The 27617-nt window shown below is 45.4% G+C and overlaps 1 protein-coding gene across 2 annotated transcripts in view; it reads left to right on the top strand.

Moving 5' to 3' along the window:
• Positions 1 to 24617, top strand: part of ADAMTS16 (ADAM metallopeptidase with thrombospondin type 1 motif 16) — a gene marked incomplete at its 5' end in the record, with an annotated part of 106521 nt that extends 81904 nt beyond the window's left edge. For both annotated transcript variants that reach the window (XM_081090218.1, XM_081090217.1), the window contains 5 exons: positions 13571 to 13772; positions 13935 to 14129; positions 16812 to 17036; positions 22458 to 22605; positions 23345 to 24617. In XM_081090218.1, the coding sequence (XP_080946344.1) occupies positions 13571 to 13772; positions 13935 to 14129; positions 16812 to 17036; positions 22458 to 22605; positions 23345 to 23460 (886 nt within the window). In that variant the 3' untranslated portion in view covers positions 23461 to 24617. The remainder of the gene's footprint in view (positions 1 to 13570; positions 13773 to 13934; positions 14130 to 16811; positions 17037 to 22457; positions 22606 to 23344) is intronic.
• Between the last annotated feature and the right edge of the window lie 3000 nt (positions 24618 to 27617).

The raw sequence follows: 27617 nt of genomic DNA, 5'->3' as shown, positions 1-27617 counted from the left end.
TTTTTCCCAGTTCAGTTCCTTATGGGCATTTGCATATAATCCTTTTATAGACCTAAATGGAGCTGGTCTCTTTCCTTCTGGCCTTGTTCCTGCAGTGTACGCTTTTCAAGTGCTTTCTGGAGCAAATACAAATGATTTGTTTTGTGAGTAGTCTTTGTTTCAATTCTTTTGATAACTTCACAACTTCTCAGCCATTTATTTGCTTTTGGGAAAAGGAATCTCTGAGCTCCCTCACTTGCATCATCTTTCCAAAATCTCTACCTCAATTTTTAAATTTAAAAAAGAATTTCAGAGAGATGTGCTTTCTTTATGAAGCTATTGAAGAGTGTCCCACACCCATCAATAGTTGTGTGGCCTACATGTGGTTACCAAAGACATTAACTTGGAATATGATCTGTTGATCATCAACAGCATTATTTATCTTTTTTTTTAATTAATAAATCTTTATTGTTCAGATTATTACAGATGTTCCTCTTTTTCCCCCCATAGCTCCCCTCCACCTGGTTCCCACCCCACTCCATGCCCTTACCCCCTGCCACTGTCCTCATCCATAGGTGTAAGATTTTTGTCCAGTCTCTTCCCGCACCCCCCCATACCCCCTTCCCCCCAAGAATTGTCAGTCCACTCCCTTTCTATGCCCCTACTTCTATTATATTCACCAGTTTATTCTGACTTAATTTTTAGGTTCACTTGTTGATAGGTATTTATTTGTTGTCACTTTGTAGTTCATAAATTTTATCTTTACCTTTTTCTTCTTCCTCTTCTTAAAGAATATCCTTCACCATTTCATATAATCCTGGTTTGGTGGTGATGAACTCCTTTAGCTTTTTCTTGTCTGTGAAGCTCTTTATCTGACCTTCAATTCTACATGATAGCTTTGCTGGGTAGAGTAATCTTGGTTGTAGGTTCTTGCTATTCATCACTTAGAATATTTCTTGCCACTCCCTTCTGGCCTGCATGGTTTCTGTTGAGAAATCAGCTGACAGTCGTATGGGTACTCCCTTGTAGGTAACTAAATGTTTTTCTCTTGCTGCTTTTAAGATTATCTCTTTGTCTTTTGCCCTTGGCATTTTAATTATGATGTGTCTTGGTGTGGTCCTCTTTGGATTCCTCTTGTTTGGGGTTCTCTTTGCTTCCTGGACTTGTAAGTCTATTTCTTTCATCAGGTAGGGGAACTTTTCTGTCATGATTTCTTCTAATAGGCTTTCAGTATCTTGCTCTCTCTCTTCTTCTGTCACCCCGATAATTCAGGTGTTGGTACGTTTGAAGTTGTCCCAGAGGCTCCTTACACTATCTTTATATTTTTGGATCCTTTTTTCATTTTGCTTTTCCAGATGGGTGTTTTTGCTTCTTAATATTTCAAATCTTTGACTTTATTCTTGGGATCCTCTAGTCTTCTGTTGGATCTCTGTATATTCTTTTTAATTTCAGTCAGTGTATGTTTAATTTCTGACTGGTCCTTTTCCATTTTTTTGGCATTCTCATTAAGATCCTTGAAGGTCTCACTAAGTTCCTCGGAGGTTCATAGAAGATTCTTGAGTAACCTTATAACTGTGGTTTTGAACTCTATGTCCTCCATTAGTTTGCTTTCCTCCATTTCTTTCATTTTTGATATGTTTCTTTGTCTTCTCATTTTTGGCTGACTGCGAGGACTCGCTGTGTCTATAGTGGAAGAACTGCTGTGCTGGAGACACCCTTATGGGGCAGGACTTGCTTCAGTGGGGCTTTGGTGCTCCCTGAGTCTGCTTCTTGAGTGTGTCCCTTTTGGATGTGAGGAGTTGAAATCTGGAATCTGACCAGGGGTACCCTGGCTCTTGGATCTCCAAGTCAACCACTGTGTGAGTCCACCCAGCAGGAGTGACAGCGATACCAGCAGATTTCTCCTCTTTGTTTGGGGTTTGGAAGTTTTGGAGCTCTCTGACCCAGCTGCAGTTTTTTAGGTTAGGCTGCAAAAAAGTGCAGGTAATTCCTTTGTGCAGCTGCACACTGTTTGGGTGGGGCTGTAAATTGAGTGGGGCGAGGTCTCAGAGAATCACCAGGGCGGAGCAAACAGCAATGGCTGTCCTCAGCGTCTCCACGACTCAGACTCCACATCTCTGCATCCTTCTGAGTCCCTCTGCGTCCCTGAGTCCCGCGCCCCCACAGCAACAATGATCCCTGCAAGCAGCTCTGCGAGAAAGCCACCCTCACTTTCCAACCCACTGCAAGACAGTCCAGTTTCTCCCCGTAGGAGTCTGGGACCCCAGAATCTCACCTTAAATGAGCTCAGTGCATTGGAAAGCTTGTATCGCCTCCCAATAGCAAAAAACCGCGCATCCAGGTGCAGCCTGCCTCACGCGCCCTTTGTACCTCTGTTCTTGGCACCTCTGCACCTCCTACCCAGTCTTAATGCACTTCTTTCTTTCCTTCTAGTTGTAGAACTTCCACTTGGCCAGCTTTCATGTGGTTCTGGATGATAGCTGTTTTGTCTTATAGTTGTAGTTTCAATGTTGTTGTCAGGGGCAGCACGTATAGGTTTATACCTTATGCCGCCATCTTGGTTCTCGCATTATTTATCTTTGCAGAGGATTCTGCCATCTGTTTGCAGAAAGAATGCTTATGAAGGGTTTCTCCAGAATTGGCAGTCAGTCACACTGTCCTAGTGGCCACTGTGGCCCATATTTATGGTTTGTCCCAAGTTTGGTGGGGCTCAGATGATCCAGAGCCCAGGCATCAGGTCAGGACACCTGCACTGGAATCCTGACTCCTCCATGTGCTCCTGCATATCCTTCTGCACATTACTGAGTATTTCTGCACCTCAGTTTTCATCTCTGAAATGGATATAATAATATAATAATAATACCTACCATGTAAATGTTTGTGTGAATTAAAGAGTCAACAGAAATAAAGCACCTCATTAAATACTAGCCATCCATCATTACTGACTGGTATTATTGGAACTCAGTAGACTAGAGGGATTTAGGATTGAATTCATCAGCCTGGATTGTCTGACTGTAGATTATCAAGGACTTGGAATATATGTATATTGGTTTCTTGAGGACAAGGAGATTTTTCAGAGCCTGTCCAATGTCATTTAATACCTATTAGATTGTAATACACAGCACACCTGCATTCAGCCCTCCACTGGTCTCACTGTTTTCAGTTGCCTACACTAGTTATTCTTCAGGAAACCTTTTTATTTTGTTCAAAGAATTGGATTTCCCACAGATTTTTTTCCTGTGTCTGTGAAGGCAAATGCAATTCTCTCATGGCTACTTGTGCAAATGTAGACCTTACATCATAGGGTCAGTTAGAGAAAGATATCATAGTACTGTCTAAACTACCAGACGGTGTTTTTATGTTCTGCATATGATATTTTGGCATAAATTATTATAAATGCTACACTGATTGGCTGATGTCCCAATTTGAGTCATTTAAAACAGCTGATCTAGAGAATGAGATCTTTAAATATAGGGTTTTTTTCTCTATCCCAACTCATTGTAAGAATATGGAGCATAGTATAAACTATTTAAATATAAAGAGTATTTTCTCATGTCAATGTACATTGGATCATTAGGTTCTTTTGCAACATAGGCTAATAAATTATAGCAATTATAATACAGCAAATATGATTAATTAGATGCCAGTATAGTACATTCCTCCTCACACCCCTTTCATCTTCTCGCATCATTGTTGTTAAGAGCAGTAGATAATATGACATTCACAACATGATTCATCTGATCGTTTTTGTGATCTACTATTTGAAGCTTTACAATGGAGAGTTGATGCCAAAGAATATGACAATATTTAACTAACTAAATAACTCACTACATTATTTAATAGTTAATTAAAACTATTTTTAAGAGCATCACAACCATTTAGTATTTACGAATACATAAGACCCATCAGATGGGAAAGAAATTCAACCAAGAGAATGAAAAATAACTAATCTGTGGATGTGTTGAAGAATGAATGCGACTGTAAAAGGTAGTTTCATAGGGATGGGAGCCGGAGGTTACAGAAATATTATTCTAGTTACTCTGTGTGTTCATTTTCTGGTTCTGATTAATCTCCTCCAAGTGCCACAGTGAGAACTCCTTCCTGCAGAGAATGGAATGTTCCAACCTCACCAAGAAAGATGACCCCAGCATCAAATGTTAACTATATACTTTTGGCAACCACCTGACCTAAAAGAATCAATTGGCCAGAAAAATCATCTACAGCATGTGGTACCTTCACACCTGGACCTCAGTTTGGAAACTTTTTGTCAGCTTAAAGGAAAAAATGTAAAGGTTATTAGAAACTACTGTAAAAGATCAAGTTCTGTTGTCATTTTGTAGGAACTATGGTAAATATTCACGTTATGTCTCATGTTCCCCATCATTCATTTGTCATCAGTGCTTTCATGAGTTTAGGGGGGAAAAAAATCAAGGAAATGAGATTCTAGTTTTGTTTGGTTTTCAATGTGGCTAGTTCATAGATTCAGCTAGTATAACCGCATGATCGTGATATTCTTACTATCTCTCTCTTTACTATTTGATTGCAAAGAATGTGTCTGAGACTCTGGGCAGGATTCTGACCTTGAGTCTATCCATGGTGTCAATTTGCTTGCAGATCTGATCTGAGTGAAATATGGATTCAATATGTTTCTTTGAGTTCTCTCCTAAAACCAATTGGATTTATGGCAATTCCTGGTAACCTTGGTATATAAACCTTCCATTGATGGCCCTAAGTGACCAATCCCACTTGGCTAGCTGAGTGCATAAGCCGCAGAAACTGAGAGGCTGTGGTCTGGGCTCAAACTGTCCAGATCCACTGGACAAGGCCACCTGGAAAGCATTCTTAGAAAACTGACTCATGAGTCTGGAGAAGCTCATTTCAAAGTATTTATCTAAGAATGAACATCCAAGAAACCCTAAAGCAAAATGCCAGAAAAGCCTGAAACTGTAGAAGGAGTGATGCCATCATTTTAAAATTCTTCTCCTAAAAGGAAGCCCCAGTGAGCAAAGTTCAACTCCTGTAATAGAAGAGGAAGCTGACATTCCTTCCAAAAGAAGAAAAAAATGAGGATCCAAAGAAAGTGAGTTGGAACACAGTGGTTAGTGAATCTTCCGTGACTTAAATTACACTTTGCACTTTGAGAGTTGCTTATTAAACCATCTCCTGTGGGAAGGTCATTTATTTTAAAAGAAAGGAAAAAGAACTACAGTTGTGAAATGTTTAAATTTGTGTTAGACACATAAGCTTTCCCTAGAGCACCACTAATAGGCTCTTTTGAGAGGCAGGAAAAGATATTTCAGATGTTATAGAAACTCTGGGCGACATGATGACTAAGGGAAAATCATTTGGAAAGAGCATGGCCCTAACCTAAGTATTTTGACACTGATTCAATATTGAATCATTAAGGACTTTTCAAAACACTAGTCTGTGTGGATATTCAGCCATAAAGTATAAACACACAACTTTTACCTATAGTAATAAATTCTACACTTAGGTGCATATAAAATAGAGACACATACCAAATTTTGCAACTGTCTAATTAAGATATGTAATGCCCATAAAATTCCTAAATATATACATTTTTCCTAGGACATTTTAGAGCTAAACAATATTAGGTAACTATCTCACATCAATATTAGGTAACTTTCCCCCAGCTAAACAGCTAGCCTTGTAGAAGTGCTCATTCATTGAACAGCACACAGCAGAGTGAGTCGTCCCTCCCCCGGCCCCGGCCCTGGCCCTGCCACTTACCAGCTGTGTGACCTTGATCATCAAGAAGTAAAGTGCCTGCAGCAGAGGCTCTCACCACCTCTGGGCCTCAGTTTCTCATCTCTAAAATGAGGATTCTAATAGCCCCTCCCCCTGGGGTTGTTGAGTGGGTCCCTGTCTGTGCATGGGTTAATCATGTAAGCACTTAGAACAGTGCAAGGAGCAGAGCAGGCACTGAGTGTGTCTAAACCCAGCAGTGAGAGTCCAGGTCCCAAAGCTGCACTCACTGGGCTCAAATCCCAGCCCACACCTCTTCCATGACCTTTCTGCACGTCACTCTTGTCCTCTCTGAAGGGGAATAAAGAATAAGATCCAGCTTATTGGTTTGTAGGGAGAATTAAACAAGTTTATAGCTCTCAAAGATGGAGAGCTCCAGCTTGGCTTTTACTTAATTGAATTTGCACTCTACCTGTGAGATGCTGGTTCCCTTCCTGGTGCTTCAGTGTATGAAGCTTCATTCTGACTCTTTAATATTCAAATCGATTCTGTTAGAAAGTCAAGATTTGACATGCGGGACTTTGTTGCTGGTTTTTGTTGTTGTTGTTGTTGTTGTTGTTGTTAATATCTGTCTCTGACAATGGGGAAGTGTGTCCTTTTCTTCCTGATAACCTGCTTTGGCTGCACTCAAAATAGGCCTAACACTCCAATGTACCTACCTACCTTGTTCAGACGTGCTGCCTACTGCCCACAAGCCCATCGCTTCCTGGTTTCTGCAGATGTGTTTAATCCTATTATTTCTAAATGGAACTGGTTCTATCTGGGATTGGCAAACTGTGGCCTATGGTGATTCTGAAAATCAGGTCTTATTGGAACTCGGGCATGCCATTGGTTCCCGCATTGTCTCTGGCTGCTTTCCCTCTGCCACAGAAATGCTGAGTGGTTGCAGCAGGGAGCATCTGGCCCACCAACCTAAAATATTTACTGTCTGGCTATTTAGTAAAATGTTTGCTGACTCTTGAGCTAGATGCAAATGTTTTCCAAGCAAAGTGAGTGTCTTAAGGAAAAGGTTGTTTCTGTTACCTTTCACTCTTTGTAGGGCAAAATAACAGTGTTAATATTGTTACAGCAACATATTCCAAATAGTTCAGAAAACCTGAACCTGGTTTAGGTCCACAGTCTTTCTATCATTCATATTAAGTATATTGGACAGTTACTTACATGAGGAATTGATTAATATATTCATCTTCTCAGCAATTTAGGAAACGTGCTGTATCTTTTCTCTATTAGGAAAATGGTGTCTTCAATCTAGGAGATTTTTTTAAAATAAAAACATAAATTAGGTTAGTAATCATTAGATCCATGTAACATGCAGCTTCGGTTTATAGGGCTAGTTTTTACTTCAAGGGTAGCATTTCCTAGAGCAAATATCTGGGTACCATGGCCCAGCCAAGTTGACACATAAGATAAGCCAACACCTGGATTCAGTTAGATGTATAGGAGGATGCAGCTTTGTTGGAGAATCAGGGAGTAGAATCTGTGATTTGGTGAAATATAGGATGGTCGGGGAAAGGGCACCTAGAGGGTTTCACTCCCTAATATGGGCACAAGGGCAGGAGGGCAGAGATGGGGACTATTGGCTCCACTTTCCCATCACATGTCAGATGGGCATGCTTTGTGGACAGGGGATACATGGGTGAGGAGTTCAATGGGGAAAATTTGGGGGTTCTCACCAGGTAGAAGAGAAGTTCTCATTCAGCACACTGATGAAAAAGTAGATTAAGGGAAAAAACTATTTAAATACACATACACACATACACAATAATAATAATAATAATAATAATAATAATAATAATAAATACATAAAAATACACACATACACTTTGAATTTTTATTTTCATGTTAAGTTCATAAGTATGCATCCATTTGCTAATTCTTTTAGTTATGGCTAAAACCTACTTTGAGTAGGAATCTGATTAATAAAAATAGAAGTGGATTATTTTGCATAAAATATATGCAATACCTATGATGTCCAGTTTGAGTTTCTTTAAAGAAGAGTGAAACTGGTCACATTCATTCATCTATTCATTCAAGTATAAAATTATTTTTAGTTTTTAATTTTTCTGTATTTTACTTGGTCTCAGTCATGCCTAAGCTGACAGCAATTTTGTTTAATGACTAGTCTTCACTGAGTCATTCCAAAGATCCAACTTTGTTTTCTTGGAAATAAGCTTCTCATTTTTCATGCTCGTATTTCATCAGGCTACACCAAATTTAATTTTATTACATAATTCCAATAACAAGTTCAGCTGGGAAAAGCAGATTAGAATGTAGGCTCAGCTGGTTCCGTGTGCTCCTGCTTGTCAGTGGGTGGCAGCAGAGGATGTTGACAACCATGGGCAAGGCTGGCCCTCATATGGAGCTCAGCATGGCCTGGGCTGGGGCTGGGTTGTTTCACAAAGAGAATGAAGAGGCCCAATGAGTCTGTTGGGTCAGTTCAGATGAGTAAATAAGAGAGCTACTCCTGCTCTAACCGGTTTGGCTCAGTGGATAGAGTGTCGGCCTGCGGACTGAAGGGCCCCAGGTTCGATTCCGGTCAAGGGCATGTACCTTGGTAGCGAGCACATCCCCAGTGGGAGGTGTGTAGGAGGCAGCTGATCAATGTTTCTCTCTCATCGATGTTTCTAACTTTCATCCCTCTCCCTTCCTCTCTGTAAAAAATCAATAAAATATATTTTTAAAAAGAGAGAGAGAGAGCTACTCCTGCAGTGGAATATGGACTAAAGGCAGAGGGGTGAGGCATGTCTGGTGTCCAGAGAAGAGCAGATCAGATCTAAAGGCCCCACAGGACAAGTTGATTCAGGGAGTATCCCACTGCTTTGCCCTCCTGAAGACAAAACCAAGGAGTCTTATGTAGGAGGTTTTGTTGACCCTGCCCAGTGGAAAACCTCCTGTCTGCTTGGGCAGCAGGGTGGCATAAGAGGGATATTTGTAACCTAGATGATGCCCCTAGTTATGAACCCATCCATTGTCACAACCTTCTGTATCCAAGCATAATGTAAGTTTACAAACACCTTGCACCATGAAGCCAATCTTGGATAAGTATATTTCCCCAGCTCTGAAGTTGGGTGGTTTGGGAGGCTTAGAAACATGCTAATATTGGGCAAAGTTAACTTTTACCTCTCAGAGTTCTTCATATCAAGGTTGGACTGGTCAGTATACAAGGAAGCAGCTCTGCTCCATACCAGCTCTTCAGCCACTTTGGTTCTGGGATAGTCTTTCTTTGGGAAGGAGGCTAAGCTTGCATGACTTTACACTCCCAGAAGCTCAGTCTCTGGGTATGAGTATAGGAGCTGGCCCAGAGCGCAGTCTTAAAAACCAAAAGGGCTGCACTGACCCAGGGTACTGGGCCACCTGAGTAGACTTGTCTAATTCACCAGTAACCAGGAATGAAGGTGTCTGCCTTCCTCCAGAAGAACCTATTCACCAGGCTCCCCACTGCAAGTTTATTAAATATCCTAGTTCTCATAACAGTTAAAAATAACATCAATATAACTCAATTACTAGGGATGGAGTGAAGATAATGCCCATCTGCAGGGGCCCATGTCCTGGACAGTCCTAAAGAGCAGGATGTTCCATTTATTAACAGTCATGTTCCCAACCCTGCTGGTCATCTTACTCATCAGGCTGAGGAAGAGATGGCTTTGTCAAAATTCAAAATCCTGACCCCCAACCTCAGATTTGTGATTCCTACAGAATGAAGGAGAGCCCAGGAACACCTGGGTATGTGAGAGCCCTGCCAGCCAGCTATGGTTTGGAGAACACTGTCTTAGTTCCATCTGGGTCACAGGAGCATAGACCAGGGTCCACTCAGCCCCTTTGTACTATCCTTGGGCATGAAAATTTGGGATGTTAAAACTGCCTCCATACTTGCCTGGAATGTAGCAGGTACCTCCTATTCACTCAGTACTCGATTTCAGTTGCAATCTAGTCTAGATTGCTAATTTGTCTGCTCTATGTAGTTACTGCTCCCGTATTTTGTACTCCAGAGCAAAGGTGTTTGTAATATAAACAGTTGATTCCTTGGTTGGGTGTTGAATGGGTATGCAAGAGGAGCAAGAGGAAGCTACCCTTCCCACTTTGGAATCTGATGATGGAAAAGATGTTCATTCTTTTGAGTAGAGTAGGGTGGACACAGAGCAGCATTGTTGGGGGGGGTATTGCTGACCCCTCCTCTTATTTGCATCTTCCACTACCTCGGGACTGTCCTTTCTTCTTGGGGCTCGGTTGCCCAACTTAAGATACAGTTGGTAAAGTCCATCATTTCTGAGCTCCTTCCCAGCTGTAACACTCAGCCTCCTTTTTTCCAATACTCTGTAAACTGGATAGAGGAGCAACCACATAAAGAAACAGAACTTCATTCACACTTGAATCTAATGATTTTCCTTTTCCCTTTTATGACCTGAAGTCTGTCATTGGAGTTTATGGGATGCAAACACCCTCCATGGTCTACAGAAAGAAAAACCTCAGAAGAAGGATTTTTGCTGAAACAGGGAATTGTTGAGGCTGTTTTGAACAGTGAGGTCAAATTCTTTGGTCTCTGTGTCCCTCATAATTTTGTTTTCCCTGTCTCCCCATGTAAATGAAAGCTCTGTAGATCTTACTGATTCTTCCTAAGATAACAACTGATGACAGGATAGTGAGACAGGAAAATCTGGTAAAAATAGCATGTTGGCCCCCTAATAATAAAAATTCACATACCTCTGGCTTCTCACAGTCCATAAAATTAGCACCCACAGTGCTTCCTTTGTGGGGAGCTTTTGATGTCCTTCAATTTGGCTTGGTGTGATTCAGAGAAGAAATGCTGCGTTTAGAGATGAAAACAGCTCAGTGCCTGTGTCTGTCTCATTATAAATCTCTCCGTCAGTCTCACACGTCCACAAAGTGGTTTGCCTTTTGAGTCTGAACAAATGAAGTAACAGTCAAGGTGCAGCTTCCAAGTGCTGACGGCAAAAGCCTGCAATCCCCATCCAGGTCTCCTGTTTTCTGAAGTCTGCCCTGTCCTTGCCAACCGGCGGTCAGTGATGGTCTCTCAGTTCTAAAGTGAAAATCAGGGCCAATTCCAAGCATTGCCACCAGAACATCCTGCAAACAGACCGTGGTGGAGGGAATGAGTGGGTGTCTGGCCCTCGCTATTCTAATGTGCTTACTAGTGAACTTTAGGTGGATTTGGAGACAAAGTGTGTTGCTCCGGAAAGTAGAGCATGTGAGCAGAGTGCTATCTGTTTGTCCAATAATTCTGGCTATATCGACACCATTCACTTGCACATTTGGTTACCAAGATCATTGGCAGAGCTAGTTTTCTGCCTCTGTACTTGCCTGGAATGTAGCAGGTACCATTTGACGCTGATGAAATGTCCTTTGACACAGACCAATAATGCATTCCAAATCAGCAGATAGGGAAGGCAGGTGAAGGGCCTCTGGCCATCTGCCAGATGGGCTCATAAAAGCAGTTTCTCTCCTTCCTCATCCCCCCACGTTCTCTGACCTCCACTGCTGTGCTGTCAGCTTACAGTTCTGCCAGGCCCTCTTTAAGTTAACTTACTGTTTCCCAGTGGAAAAAGCAGACTTTCAAACTAGCATCTGTTTATTGTTGGATCAGCATTGTTATCTTTAAAACATTTCATGTAGAAGAAAAGTGTGGTGGAAATGGAACAATCTACGCTGTCTTGAAAATTCAAAGAGAATAAGCAGAAAAATAAAACAACTGAAACTGAATTCTACAATGAAATTAGCAGTTACTTGCTCTCTGAGTGACTCCCTGATGTGAGTCTGTGACCCCTGGCTGGCTCAGCCGGCAGCAGAGCGGACACTGGTCCATGCCAAGCGGGTTGGCTTCTGAATCGGAGGGTAGTTACAGCATGTGGCTGTCCGGGTGGTGCTTCATGACAAGGTATCTTACTAAAGCCAAACACTCTGGTTGGAAATTTGCATTTTTCAAAGGAAACTTTAAATAACCAAAACCAAAATGTTAGTATTATTTTAATGTAGAAGGGAAAGTCATTTTATTTAGAAATGACTAATGCCTGTGACAAATAGTGATATTGAATCTTGAACTAGTGGTGCCAGGAAACCCTGCCTCAAATGTTGAGTGACATCGGTCAGGTCCATCACCTCTCCCAGCAACCCTCTCTAAAAGTGTGCCCGACAAGGGCCATCCTGGGCCGGGGAAGCTCAGACGATGGCTGGATGGCCGAGTCTTCTTGATCTGGGTAATTCCAGCTGCCTGCTTTGTTCTAGCTGCCAGGCAGACAGGAAGAACAGAACAAAGTGGCGCAAGTGGGGCCCCTGGTTCGCTACTGAACACACCTGGCATCTGCTCTTGGAACCCTCAGAAAGCTTGGGACTTTGTGTGGATGTTGACTCTATCATGAGCGGAAATTAAGACCTTTCCCCAAAGCTCTGCCTGTGAAAGGAAACAGACACTTGGCGTTTCCATATGCTCTGCGAACGATCTTGGTTCAGGAAGGGTTCTTAATGGCGGGCAGTTAACAGAAGGGCAGAGAATGGATAGACCCAGTTGGAACAGCTTACGATGATGGAGACAGAGGACTTAACGAGGGGGTGAGAAAAGCCTGAGCGCAGCCAAGACGGCTTTGCAGCCCCTGTGTGGACACAGCAATTAGAATTTACAGGTCTGCAGGGCTGAGAGAGCAAACACAAGAAATGGGAGAAAACATAAAAGCAACAGGAAGCAACTGAGAAGCTCCAAAGGCAGAAGCATCACAGCCAAGAGGCTGAAAACCTGTTTCATAGCAAGGAAGGAGGCATAATTTACATGATTTAACATGAAATAAAAGACAGTCATTTTATTGACCCTAAAAAATGGAAGCATTTCCACAGTTGAAACGGAACAATTCCTATAAGCCCAACATTGTTTGTTTTTTTATGAGCATAAAACATTGTATTATAGGGATTTTTTGTAATTGTCTTAGACACATAATAGAATTTCTTCAGGAGCAACCTTGGTATAAAATAGTTTAAGACTTCTACAAATGAAAGTAAGTAAAAATGTCAAGGCAAAACTCAGCCTAAAGGTGCAAGGGACCTGGCAGGGCTGCTGCATAGCTGGGGGGAGGTCACTTCTGCTTCCCATCCAGGAAGTGTCACCATCTTTCCTCTCCTTCCACCACTGACTTGTCCTGAGAACTTTCACAAGAGCCAAAAAACTGGCTCTGAAAATGGGGCCCAATTGAGAACTTGAGGAATGGCCCCGCCATTCTGCTCTTGGCAGAACAACACACGTGGAGCTGGCACAGCCTTGATAATAGTTGAAGTTGAGTGGATGGGACACAGAGGGCCTTTACTTTTCTATATGTTTAAAATTTTCCATTTTTTAAAAAGGAGCTAGAGCAGTGGTTCTCAACCTTCTGGGCCTTTAAATATAGTTCCTCGTGTTGTGACCCAACCATAAAATTATTTTCGTTGCTACTTCATAACTGTAATGTTGCTACTGTTATGAATCGTAATGTAAATATCTGATATGCAGTATGGCCTTAGGCGACCCCTGTGAAAGGTCTTTCGACTGCCAAAGGGGCCGCGACCCACAGGTTGAGAACCACTGAGCTAGAGGGAAAACAGAAAAATTGTGTTAAAGAAAGTTATTTCCCAGTACAGGTGACCTTGAAACCAGGGCAGGGGGAAGAATGACAATCAGGAAAGCTAATGAGAGTGAGAAGCATCTGTGATCAGGGTGACCTCTAAAAATAACTCTACACATGTAGAGTGTAGGTGAGCAATGTCAGTGGCTTCCTGGACAGACATGCCCTCCCCTCAGGAAGAGGTGGCACTGTCCCTCACTGTAGGTCTCTCTGTCCCCTCCCAGTTGGACCGTGGGGAACTGGAGTACCTGCAGCAGGACGTGTGGTGGAGGGACACAGAGCCGAGTGGTCCAGTGCACGCAGCGAGCCCATTACAGAGCAGAGCGGGTCTCGGCCAGCCTGTGTCCACAGCCTGTCCCTGCCAGCCGACAGGCCTGCCGTCCCCAGAGCTGCCCGCCCACTTGGAGTGCTGGGCCCTGGGCAGAGGTACCTTGGGCAGGGTTAATATGGGGGCGGTGGCAGCAGGGCCCCTCTTATGCAACACAGAGCTGGGTTTTCACCAGGCCTTGCAGGGCCTGTGGCCTAAGTCTCCCCCAGCAAGGTCTGAGCATTCCTTGCTGGGAGCTGAGGCTTACTCTCCCTATGCAGTGCTCTCGAACCTGCGGGAAGGGATGGAGGAAGAGGTCCGTGGCCTGTAAGAGCACCAACCCCTCAGCCAGGGCACAGCTGCTGCCTGACGCCCTCTGCAGCTCAGAGCCCAAGCCCAGGACTCACGAAGCCTGTCCGCTTAAGCGCTGCTACAAGCACAAGAAGCTGCAGTGGCTTGTGTCTGCCTGGTCCCAGGTAGGTGTGCCTGGTCTCAGATAGATGCACCTGGTCCAGACAGAAGAAGGTTGACCAACTCTCCCCAACTCTCCCCTTGGGGCCATATTTCTTCATCTGGTTTCACTGCTTCCCTCTCCTCCCCTCTTCTCCTCCTCCCCTTTTTGCTCCAACTCTGCACCCCCATTCAGGCCACCATCTGGCTTCAGCCAACATTAAGGCACTCCATTCCTAGACATGTCCTTTAGTTTCCTTGGGTGTTGTGGAAACACAGACAGACAGACCGAGTATAATTTGTGGGCATCCAGGTGGGCAGTCCTCCTCCTGAATATTTAACAGTGTCCTTAAGCAGTGCATCCACAAGCTCATCACACGGTTGGTGCTAAGATGAGGATGAGTGGGTGGATGGGATACAGGTGAGAGAGTAGGGGACATTCATCATGCTCACAGTGAGGTCACGGGGACCCACTTAACCCCAGAACAGCTGCAGCCATTTCCCAGGAAAGGCTTATACAACACAGCGCCAGAGGAGAGTGGGCTACCGTGGGAAAGTTAGAGGACCCGGACTGTTTTCAGAGACCAGTGTCCATGGGCAGTTCTCATATTAGAGAATACACTGCTCGTGTTGGGTTTGCTGGAATCAAAGCCTTGTGCTGCTGAAGTCCAGAAGCCCCCTTGTTTGCATTATTTGGGGACTGTCCTGGCCCTATTATGCTGGGACTAACAGAAGTTTGGAGTGCTGAAGGCTTTATGACTAGCTTTGGCCCAATTGAGGGCTGGGACAGCCTGTGAGGGGGCAGACAGAGCTGCCACCTCTGCCCAGCACAGCATCTCACACTAGGGAGAGGGCATTGGGACAGGTGTGGGGGCTGCCTGAGGGGCATGCCAGGGCTCCTTAATCGTGCTGTGGTGTGCATCAACTCAGAGGTGGTGTCAATAAACCCCGGAAGGACACCAGAAAGCTAACATGGGCAGAACGACAGTAGCACCCCACCAAGTGGAAACCCATGGGAACGGGCATTGAGAGACCTCCTCTGTAATCCCAGAGCTGTCTGTCTGCATTTCCACAGCACCTGTGAAAGGAAAGCCCCTAGATCCTGACCCCAAGTGCCTCTGGGACAGACAGAGTCTCCTCCCAGCCCACACCTGGACTGATGCCTTAATCAGGGTGGGGCATGAATCAATAAAAGGGTGGCTGTGCCAACCAGGGTTTTCAATCCCATTCAGACACTGTTTCAGTTTGCTACTGAAAAGTAAAAACACGGTCACTCACTGAAGCAAATGCCATGGCTAAGGGAGAACTCTGGATTCTCTCACCTGGGACACAAGAATGCCGGCATCTCCTAGGACTGACCCACACTCCTTAGGAGGCTGAGTGCATTGAAGGGAAGTGCCTGGGCTGTATAATCTGTGGATATCCAGGTGGGTAGTCCTCCCCCTGAACATTTAACACACACAGAAAGAGAGAGAGAGAGAGAGACAGAAAGAGAGAGAGAGAGAGAGAGAGAGAGAGAGAGAGAGAGAGAGGGGGCAGTGCCTCTCTTTGGCATAGCCATGGGAGGCAACTGAGTAGTCTCCAAGTTCTGCCTCCATTTTGGCATCAAAACACCCACAAAGCACACCTGTAAGCCACACCTGAACTCAAAGAGTGTGAAGCCAGAACCTAGACAGGTAAGGCCAACCAGGTTCCTCATATGCAACCTGCAGACACTACAGAGTAGATGGAATCACCCAGAAGGCTCAGCGTCACCCACTCCTCTACCACAGGCCAGCAACTTCAGACTCTGGGACCACTCTCCCGAGACCCTCCGAGCCCGGCCAGCCCTCTGGTACAACAGTGTGCCTTGGGCTTTTGTGTCCTCCCTGCACAACCTGAACTTGCCGCCTGTGCCCAGCCCGCTGATTCGCCCAGGACCCATTCTGCACGTGCCAAGTATCCCACAGCAGTGACAGCTCAGGCTTGGAGCACCCCTCTACGGAGAATAAGTGGACTTGCTCCTGTGCACTTGCTGTCTTCATGGGGAGCACTGGGCTTTCTGGGGAAAATTTTTGAGCCCTGGGTTTCTTCTGCCTGCCCCTGCTTTAGGGTCCAGCTTCACACTGCAGTCAGTGTTAACCCATGCATCTCTGTGGTTCACCTCATGTCCTGTGAATTAAATTTCAGTGCACTCTAATATCAGTTACAGCTTAACATTTTGATTTCCCAGTGAAATGATTACTTCAGAATGACCCCTTCCATAGTGTTGATTGCCTTGTTCCTACTTATGCCCCCAAATTCTAGGCCACTATGGTCTTAAGATATTCCTTAAAAAAAAAAGTTTCTTGATTTTTAGAGGGAGAGGAAAGGAGAAGACAGAAACATCAATGTGAGAGGGATACATCAATTGATTGCCTCCTGCTCACCCCCTACCCGTTACTGAGCCTACAACCTAGGCTTGTGCCCTGACTGGGAATTGAACCAATGACTTTTCATTGCTCAGGTCAATGCCCCACCAACTGAGCCACACTGGCCAGAGCCCACCTTTTTTAGTGATAGAATCAGTAATGCTTTTGAAATGCCAATAAAGTTCATTGAATGTTTACACTCCTGTAAAACTTAAAGCTGATATAATCAGGAGATGGTTTGACTCAAATATTTTGTAAGAGACAGCGCCACAAAAGAAGTATTTTTCACTCACATCTTTTGTTTACTTTTGTTTTTAGTGCTCTGTTACATGTGAAAGGGGAACACAGAAACGATTCTTAAGATGTGCTGAAAAGTACATTTCTGGGAAGTACCGGGAGCTGACCTCAAAGAAGTGCTTGCATTTGCCGCAGCCTGACCTGGAGCTGGAACGTGCCTGCGCCCAGTTCCCCTGCCCCAAGCACCCCTTGTTTGCTGCCACAGGCCCCCCGCGGGCCACCTGGTTTGCCTCGCCCTGGTCTCAGGTAGGGGCCCTGCTTCCCACCTTGGCAGCTGGCTCAGGCGGGGAGCTTCTCAGAGGGTATCAAAGCCCACTAGGCAGCTCCTGACCTTCTCTCCATGGTATGTGCAGGTGCCTGTGTTTCTTGGTGCCTGTGGCTTTCTGAAGAGGGTGCTCTACAAAAGCTGCAGAATATTTTAGGGCACATGTTCTTTGTTCTTAACAGTCACCCAATTAAGCATTGGAAAATGTCATGTTTTGGGTAAACGGTAGGCAGAATTCCCAGAGGTGAGTGAATGAGGAAGAAATTGGGAATGAGTAGGTGGTTGTAAGATTATACTAGGTTTATTACAAATTAAGTGAGAATAGGGGTCAAGACAGCCTAGAATGTCGTGTCCTGCCTGGGACTTCAGACTCGGGCAGCCCAGACCCAGAGAGGTACGCAGAGTGCTCTTGGGGCCTTTGGTGTGCCCAGCTCCTTGCCCCTACCACACTCCCTTCACATCTAAGGAGAATTCTGCTATTATTCTTGTTAACTCACCCTCCTTCCTCACCCTGTTTTCTGCCTAGGGCTCCTGGCAGCCCTCACACTGCTGAGCTTTGTCCCTTTTCTGCCTGTAGTTCTGCTCCTCTGCCCTTAGTTTTGGATTTCTCCATGTCCCATGGCCACGCCCTCACTCCTCTGGCTCCTGCTGCTATTTCTGTCTCAGCTCTGTGGAGTTGACCCTCAGCAGTGGGGTTCCAGGGGCTGACCCTGCCTGACCCATCCCAGCTGGCCAAACCTGGGGCACCTGCACTACTTGCTTCTGCCCAGGAGGGGGCGCTTTGCTTTATTTTCAGTCACTGCAGGGAGGGGAAGGGAACATATTTTTGTCTTTCTAATCTGTTGACCAGTGGGCCAGCCTTCTTTGCAGAGTGGAGGGCCCATCTCTGACTTTGTCCTTTCCAAAGAGATGAAGGTGGAGGAAGAGTGATGTAGTGTGCAGTGGTGACCAGCCTGTGTATGCCCCTCTGCCAGACCCATCTTGTAGAGGGTCCTCAAAATCATACTCTCACACCCTGGGAAGCACTCTTGGATTCTCTGCTGAGAGCCTCAGTGCCATGGGCAGCAATAAAGGCAGTAACAAGGACGAACACCTGCTCGGAGCCACGCCCCTCCCACCGCTGGCACTGTGCTAGGAATTGTGGGACTCCTAACTCATTTGCCCCTCCCAGCGACACTATGAGGAAGGTAACACTATCACCCCCATTTTACAGACAAAGAAACTGAGGCATAGAGACTCTGGTGTCAATTTCAGCTCACAGTCACCATGTACCTCTCCATGGTCCTGACAGCTCAGCTTGGTCCTGGGGACACCTACTCTATCTCACCTCCACTCTGGGCAGCAGAACACAGACCTGGTCAGAGCCCATGGTCCTCATGGGCACATGGCGGAATGTAGGCTTTTAAAGGCAAATGATGTCATGCATGACCACAAACTTGTGGTTTTCCACCTTATAATCACCTTGGTCCTTGACCAGGATGTCAGAACCCTATCAGGTAACATTTCCACCAATACATCCAAGTTCAAATCCTAAATTTATCAGGAGTGTTGCACCACCAAATTGTCACAACACATGTATGTACTCAGGGCCCCCAAGCTGGGCCTTCGATGTCTCTAGCAGCTGATCCCAAATAGCACTGGGCTGGTGTCTGTCTTTTGCCACTTCCAAAGGAACTTCCACGGGGCTTTGTCTTTCTCCAAAAATATTTCTCAGAATATCTACTCAATGCCTGGTGCAATAGAAACAACCCAGCTGGCAGCGGTATCACAGCCTTCCCTGCCCCCACAGTTGTTCTTGCCTGAACAGTGTCTGCTTGTCCTATCTGCCCATTTGCCCCCTCACTCACTCATCATGCCAAACTCTCCCTGAGAGCCTGCACTGGACACTGAATGGGGATGGCGCTGAGCTCTTAGCATAACTCATCCATCCCACTATTAGTTGGGGTAACACCCAGGTAATGTACCCTACACCCCAAGTTCACCGAGGGGAAAGCTCTGGGGTCCTGTACTGGAAGGAAGCATGGAGAGAAAGTAGACTCTGGATTGGAGACCCCTCCCGTGCTGAATCATGCTCTGTCCACCCTCCAGCCCAGTGACAGGCAGAGATCAAGGCTGCCCACTTGAACATGAGCTGCTAGAAAACAGATATGGTCACAAAACAACCATTAAGAGTGATGTTTGCCCAGATATAGCTTTGTAACAGATGTTATACTAAGTGTTTTATATGTGCATTTTATACAATTGTATGTGTGTATATACATTTGTACATTATATGTGTGTTTGCATGTATAGAAGCGCTCTCTCTCTCTCTCTCTCTCTCTCTCTCTCTCTCTCTCTCTCTCTCCATATATATATCTTGGACCTACAAGGGCACCTAGCCCATACTAAGTATTCGGGGGGGAATGTTTGCTGAATGTAAGAATTTTAAAGAAAAAACAAATTCAATGAGTGAGTCAGGGAAGCCACTTCTCATCCTTATTTAAAGATCTTTCTCTCCCAGCACAGTTAAACCACACACTTTTCTCAGGGTTTTTGTTTACATTGTCCATTGACATTGTGAGCTCTATTGAGAGACCCATATGTAGGGGTATAATCTTTAAAATCCAAAGACAATGCTTGCTTGCCAGGCACCCATTTCCCCCTGCTTCTATGACTAAATTTAAAACAAACACCCATCTCTCATGGCTGCTGTATGACAGGCGCGAGTGTGTGTGTGTGTGTGTGTGTGTGTGTGTGTGTGTGTGTGTTTAGAGAGAGAATGTGGCCAGACAAGTTCATTAAGAATTATCTATGGTTTACTTCCTAGTCATGCTGCTGTATCCCCATCCCCACAGAAACCATTAGCTAAGTTTGATTTATGTAAAAATTTTGTTAAGGATTGAGAATTCCTGCTATTGATCTGAGTGGGAAACTCAAATGAACAAATGTGACAGAGCAAAAATCACACATAATTGTTGTCTTTAAGTCCAAAAGAAATATTTATCAGAACCAATTTAATCTATCATAGAATCTATTTTAATATTATCTAAATTTTTACTAGAATAAAATCAGTTCAAAATCCCCTCTAAATGATGTCCCCCTCCCCGCCATTGTGTCAGAGCTCTGGCTGTGTCTCTGTGAGCCCAGATTTGGCTATTTATCAGCCAGCTTCTTACAAAATCATAATATCCCAGCCTGCCCACTGCCCCTCCTCTGCTTTCTCGGCCATAACTCCTGGTCCCAGGCTCTGAGTTCTGCAGAAGCAACCATTCCCTCAGTCCTTGGGGAGGAAGAGGTACACCTTTCATAGACCTTTCATACTGACCTTGGCTTATGTTCCAGCCCCACTGTGGTTCTTGTTGTCTTCAAACTTGATAGATTTTTCATTTAGAAATGTATGAACTCCTCTCCAAAAGGTATTCAATTTAGAAATAGTTTAATTTAAATCATTGGGGCAGGGGACATTTGAAGTGTATTATTTTTAAGCATTCCCTGCTTTAAATCACAAAAAAGTATCAATAGCTACAAACGTTTCCCTTTAATTTTCTTCTGAGTGCACAGTCTGTCCAACAAGATGAAGCAGTGGATGGGCTAAGGAGTGGAATTGGGTTGTTCCTTTTTTAATTTTTTATATATTTTCTAAACTTATACATATGTCTTGAGTTGTTTCTTGGGCAGGTGTATGCTTACTCTGTCCCTAGAGAATTGTGAGTGGGAGACAAATAGAGGTGTTTCTCCCAGATTGTTGTCTCTCTGTTAGTAGGGAAACTAATCCTGAAACAGGTTCCCCACCCTTTACCTGGCAGGCCACTCTGCTCAATTTGGAGACTTATAGGCAAATTTACAAAGAGGGGAGCAACACTCATCAGTATTTAATTTAAACCAAAACAAAAAGGCTAAAACATGTCTGTAATAGCTTTTACCAGTCTGAAATACTCAGTCTGTTTGTCTAACAAGTCACTTTTATCATATCCTGCCTAACATGTATCCAATGTGATTCCTCTGTTATCTTCTGAGACTTTAACTTCTTGGGAGTGATAACTCTTACGGCTGTGTTTGCCATAAGCACTTGTAGCCAGGACTCTGGGACTCAGACTGTGGGAAATTGTCAGGCTGTGATGTATGGCCAGTGCCTGGCTGAACTTTGCCCCCAGACAGGTTTATTCTTGTAACAGTATAAAGATTGTGGTTCTATTGATTTCTGTTTATTTAAATGGCTTTGCTTTTCATCAAACTTAATGGCTTGTCGCCTAGCAGGACTGATTTAAATTATTTGGGTCATTTGGGCTTAGGGTGTTTCACATTCTAATTTGGTCTGGGAATGGCTTCAGTGGGAACACCTGTTGGACTGTCTGTCTGGCTGAAGGACGACAGTGACTGCTAAAGCCACACACAAAAGTTTCAGGCCTTTGACAGGATGACTTGTTAAAACTTCTGACAAATATGGAATGGACTCTATGCACCACTATTCTTAAATTTAGATATAACTAAAGTCAGTCCAGAAAAGTGAAATGGGTATTGGCTGATGCAATTCTGTCATCTAGAGCAGTGGCCGGACCTAGAGCACCTGCAGCATCTTGGATAGATATGCAGTGTCAACCGGTGACTATTGGCATCCATTCAACACCCACGGGAATCCGCAATTTGGAGTGCAGAGAAGAAGGAAACTCTATTCAGTGCAAACAGCTCAGTTGTGATACAGTCTAGAGTTTGAGTTGCTTTCTTTTGGACAGATGAATTGCCACAGTTTGGGGTTCCTTTGTCTTTCTGAGCAACCCTCTCCTGATTTCTTGCCCGCAGTAGATCTCAGATGACCCTGTCATATATTCTGTGTGTGTCCAGCCAGCCAGCTAGTGGAAGATGCTCTAATCATTCCATTGCATTCTCTAGCTCTGCTGTGCCAGGCACCTTAAGAAACAGGGCCTTGGTGCCAAAGAACATTGCCCTTGGGAGGATGTAAATGCCATCACAAAATGAACCCAGGAAGCTGTTGTTGCCACTTCCAGGCATCCAGAGTCCGTGAACTTGGGGTGGAGAAGGGTCTTAGTGTTATCAAGCCTCTGTGGGCGTTGGCTTGTCAAGAGTACCAGAAAGATGGCTTTGTGATGGCATCCATAAAGGACACTGATTCCTTCATGCCAGAACCACAGCCTGGACAGATCCAGGGAAAGATGCTATGTCCCCAGATGTGTGCCAGTTTCCTGTGTCCATCAACCCATGGATGACTTAAGAACATTATAAACTTCTGGGCACTTCTCCTCTCTGTCCATACCTGAGATTAATCCAGAATCTAGTCAGCCACCCACCATCATAGAGAGAGAGAGACACCTTGTGGAGTCTGGGTGGAGGGGGATGCTTGGAAGAGGGGAGCACTCTGAGAACTGAGCAGCCCTGGATGACTGACATGCATGTGTTTCTCACAGTGCACAGCCAGCTGTGGGGGTGGCGTGCAGACCAGGTCCGTGCAGTGCCTGGCAGGGGGCCGGCCGGCTGTGGGCTGCTTCGTTCACCAGAAGCCAGAAGCCTCCCTGGCCTGCAACACTCATTTCTGCCCCATCGCAAAGGAGAAAGGTGAGTGCTGGGAGCCCCTAGGCTTGACCTTGGCATGTTGGAGGGGGCTGTCAAGTTTCTGGAGCCATTCCTTGGAGATCCTGAGGAAGTTGGGGTGCCACCGGTTAGAGAGCCCTAGAGTTCAGTTCTTGTCTCTGATACACCTTTTCTCTTTTCATCCACTCACCAGTTTTCCCATGAAACAGTCCTCATTTCTCACACCTCCCTAGACATGACATCTATGGTGGTTACTTTTAAGTGTAGCTTTAAGAAAGCATGATGTCTTTTCCTATATCAGTGCTATCCTCCTTATTCTTCAGGGACAAGTTACACAAAGGCCACCTTCTTCATCTTAAACTCCATCTCTGTGCACAGAGCCTCCAATGCCTTTGCAGAGATCAACAGTCTGTCTCTGGAGGCTTCTCAGAGAGGAGATGGAGCTGGGGAGAGCAAGTGGGTCAGCTCGATCAGAAGATTAATGGTTGAACTCCATCCACAGAGTGCCTGTGTCTCGGGTGGATGAGTGGTTGAGTGGGTGGGATTAACACAAAAAGAAAAAAGTTCAGTTTTGCTGGATCTTCTAAGAAGGGCCTAATAAAAACAGCAGATTACACGTGGCCCAATTTGACCTGAAGAGCTGCTATCCCTCAGCAGCTTCAAGACAATGACAAATTCACCTTGATTTGCCAGCAGAGTTACTAGCTTTTAGCAGTGGACATGGCGTGGGGACACGGACTAAGGGACATTTGCTCATTTCTAGATGCCGTCTGCAGAGACCACCTGCACTGGTGCTCCCTGGTGCCCCAGCACGGGATGTGCAGCCACCAGTTCTACGGCCAGCAGTGCTGCGAGACTTGCTCCAAATCCAACCTGTGAGGGTGGGGCCCCCTCCCAGGGGCGGGGAAATGCCTGTTTTCAGCACCAACGAACTGTCCAGTTCACATGGGAATGCATCCAAAGATGGAAACTGGAAGAAGAAAAACTGTTAGCTGTTAGGCTCTTTGTGCACAAGCGTGCACGTGTGGGTGTGTGTGGTGTCACCTGTGCACACACAAGCATATAGAGTCATGCTGGGTTGACACCTGGAGGAGGCAGTAGGGCTTGCTCTGCCAAACGGGAGCAGTGCTCCCTGCATGTGTATTTCAGCTAAATCAAGTCTGAAAGACAGTGGAGCTGAACTTGGTAAATGCTAATAAATGTTTGGTGCTTTGTAAAAAGAAGAAAGGCCACGAAATTAGGAACAAGTACAAAATTCTGCTGCTAAGTGTGCCGGCCTTCCTCCCACCTCGGGGTCCCCTCCAGAGGTTAGGAGTAACCAGCTTCTGACCAGGACAAGCAGGCGGCCTGGACAGATCCTGGCTGTGTTCCCAGGGCCCCGCTTCATGCCCTAGCAACAGAGTTTCTCTTTGCAAGGACTTGGTGCTGTGACAAGAGCTGGTATTGTCTCTAAGGGGCACTTGCCTGCCCCGAGAGGTGGGACTCAGTCCTGCTTTCAGAGTTTGCCTCTGGAAACAGGAAAAATTAAATTCCTGCTAAGGTGCTGTATCTCTTACAGACTCGGATGCTGGGGGAGAGGATTTTATATCTTAGGTTTTCTCTCTCGCAGTTATTTACAAGTGAGTGTCTCTATTTAAACTGTTTCTTAGTGCTTTTCGTTTTTAGATGACAGAATTACAGGTAATACCATGATTAGCGAATTGTTGCCTGCACCACAACCCTGCTGTCCTAGGAAGGGGCGTGGGTGGTTCTTCTCCAATGAATATGCCAACACGATAACCTTAGTAATCAGGTTTCATTTTTGTGCGTTGTGGGTTTTTAAACTGTTTTTCCATGAATGTTGGCTGTGTTTGTGAGGCCCATTCAGAGAGAAGGCACTGATTTCCCGGTGGGAAGCTGCCCCGCAGGCCCCAGCATCATCTGTCAGTGCGGGTGCTGCTGTCATTCTCCCTTCCCGCCATGCAGCTGTGTTCAGAATGGGCATCTGGATATTTATATTTGCTGAAGTTTTATAATAAATTTTATATTGTACAGTGTGATTCTGACTGCTCACGATTCTTCATAAGAGATTAAGTTTAAGGAATTAGCTCACATGATTAAGGGGGCTGGCATGTCCCATATCTGTAAGGCAGGTGGCAGTCTGTGCACCAACCATGGACTGGGTGAGGTCACCTCCTCCAGCTGCTCGCTGCCCTGGAGCTCTGGGAGTGGCTCACAGGCATGTGGCCAAGTCAGTGCCTGGAGTTGCCTGCTCCCAAGTCCAGAGCCCTGCTCTGCCCACTCCCAGTGCTCCAGAAATATCTGGCTAGTGGGCAGTCTCTTTCCATTTGGCTCCATATGGGGGCCCAGAAAAGCTCATGGCTGGTTCACTGAAACCAGAAAGGCTAGGGCGGAGTTGTCTTTACCACCTAGTGTCCCTGCTTCCATAGGGAGGCCCCATGTGACAGACAGCAGCAGTAGGGTGTATATGACGCTTAACTGGGAAGGGAATGAACCATCCAGGACAACACCATCCACCACGCCTACTATGTGCCAGGCACTGTGCTTGCTTCTGTCCCAAACTAAACAAGGCCCCTTCCCTGTGATCTGAATACCATCTACCTGTGTGACCTTGGGCAAATCACTTTACCTCTCTGGTTTTTGGATTTATCATCTATAAAGTAATTAGATCTTTCAAACTTCACCAAAATTCTAAGATGCTACCTTTTCACTTGTCTCGCTATTGTTAAACTAATACTTACCTGGAAGTCATGAATCAACCCTGAGAATGGATCTAGCTAGGCGGAGAATGTGCGCCTGCTCTGCATTAGAATCCGGAGAAAGAGGGCTCTGAGGTTTTAGGGATGACTTTGGCCTATTGAAATCCTTACACTTGCACTCATATACTCACAGACTGCAGGTGGTGGCAGAGCAGAACCCGCCGATAATTTTCCAAGAGGCCAAGTGGGTAGATTCGAGGCCAGGCCGTCCAGGAGTCTCTAACAGGAGCTGTGCCCATGCCCAGGTGCCTGCAGACTGGCCCTCACAGTGCCTTGGCTCCCTTCCCTGGTCAGGGCCCCAACAGAGCCGCCTGGGACTCCCACTGTATCAGCATCCAGCCTGTGACTCACAGTGACAGGCATTTCTTCTTCTGACCTCAGGGGTTTTGATGGCTGGCCCAAGCAGCTGGCACCCCAGAAGGTCTGTGGTGGGATTACAAATCGTAAGAGCTTTAATCTGAAGTCTGGACAGATACTCAGCCACACCCGTGTGCCCTGGAACCAAGAGGCAAGTGAGCTTTGTGCCCTGGCGGGAGCCCAGGCCCCATGATCCTGCCAGGTGGACAGCCCGGAGCTGGGGAGGGCAGACAAACTCATTTCTGCCTGCTTTGCTTGCTCATCTGGTAGTTGCCGTCTCTTCGGGAGCTGAGGAGAGCAGGCCAGCCTCCCAGGGAAATAAGGCCAAAACCATCAAGATAGATGTGTGTGCTACATTTGTTTCCACACTTTTCCCACAGGACTCTGCACTGTAGAGAGCCATTAGCTCCCACATCTCCTTCAAGTGGAAAATCATGCCTTCCCATGGGGGCTCACAAAGCTGTCCTCCCCCTGAAGAGGGCTTCTACAAATGCAGATTAGTTCCAGCTGGTCCCTTTGTCTTCCGTAGCTGGGCCACACCTACATACCCCCTCCTGACACTTGGGCCTGCCCCTGAGGGAAAATGGACCAAATATTTGTTCAGCTTTAACTCTCTCCCCTTATGTTTGAGTGGAATGTTCTAGAATCTGTCTTATTTGTCACACTTCTGCACCCTTCAAGATTACTCCCAGAACCTTAGATATCCTAAACCCCCCTCCTCCAGAACACTGCATGCTATGGACTGCATTGCATACTCCCAAATTTGTATGTTAAAGCCCTTACCCCCAATGTGACTGTATTTGTCGACAAGGCCTGTAAGGAGGGAATTAAGATTAAATGAGGTCATATAGTGGGACCCTAACTGCATGGGACTGGTGTCCTTAATAGAAAAGGAAGAGACACCAGAGATAGCCCCTCCCCGCCAGCCCTACCACACACACATCTCACTGGTATGCTGGACCTGGCTTCCTCCTGAAAAGAAAAATACATGAAAGTCATAAAAAGGCTTTGAGAAGTTGAAACCCTATAAAATGTAAGATACTGTTATGATAGTGTCCTCATGACTCAGGCATGAATAATGACCACTTTAGAAAGCAATCTCTATGCGCACATCTCAGATCTCCTTAAATCACGCCCCAGTTGCTATCTTCTGACAAAGGAAAACACAGCTAGTCATTGAAGACACCTTTCTTTTCTCCTCCTCAACCGTGACATCTTACTAACCAGCTCCCCAGGCAGTGGGTATGACAGAAGACACCGAGTAAGCATTCTTTCTTACCACAGAGAGGATTTCCAGGGAAAGGAAAGCCTGCTCTCCCGGTTTGCTTCAGTCGCTGTGTGCCAGGGCTCTCAGCCTGCAGGTTGTGCTTTGGTTTGGATTGCATGGGGCATTCTTTGTGGATGTTCTCAGATCATGGCCATCAGGGGGACATTCCCCAGCAGCTCAGCTGTCAATCCTTCACACCAGAACCACATAGTTTGTGGTTTCTAGGGTCACAAAGCCCAAGAAATGTTCATTCCAGGAATTCCCTCCGATTTCTCTTTCTCTTAACAAACTCCCTTTCACCCAATTCTATCCACCCTATGTCATGTGAAACATTCAAGTTTTGAAATGTCCAATAACATCATGTGATCACCAAGGCTAAAATTGTCAGAGGTTTAATAAGCGTTTAGATAAATTTATTCAATCCAGTTCATCTCTAACTCATGTGAGCGCCTACCCTGTGTATGGATGACATGGTGTTGTCCTTTGAAGACATAGGTTAAGTGTAAGATTCACTCCTGTCCTGAGCTGCTAATTTTATCATGGACATGAGTTTGACAAATGTGAAGCAATGAACATCTAACATAATAGCAGATATAAATAAACATTGAAATGAATATGCTGCGGTTATAACTGTGGTCTAGGCATTGGGTTTG

This window comes from Myotis nattereri (genome assembly GCF_964212035.1).
Source record: "Myotis nattereri genome assembly, chromosome: 4".
NCBI lineage: Eukaryota > Metazoa > Chordata > Mammalia > Chiroptera > Vespertilionidae > Myotis > Myotis nattereri.
This window is presented reverse-complemented; position numbering and strand designations above follow the sequence as displayed.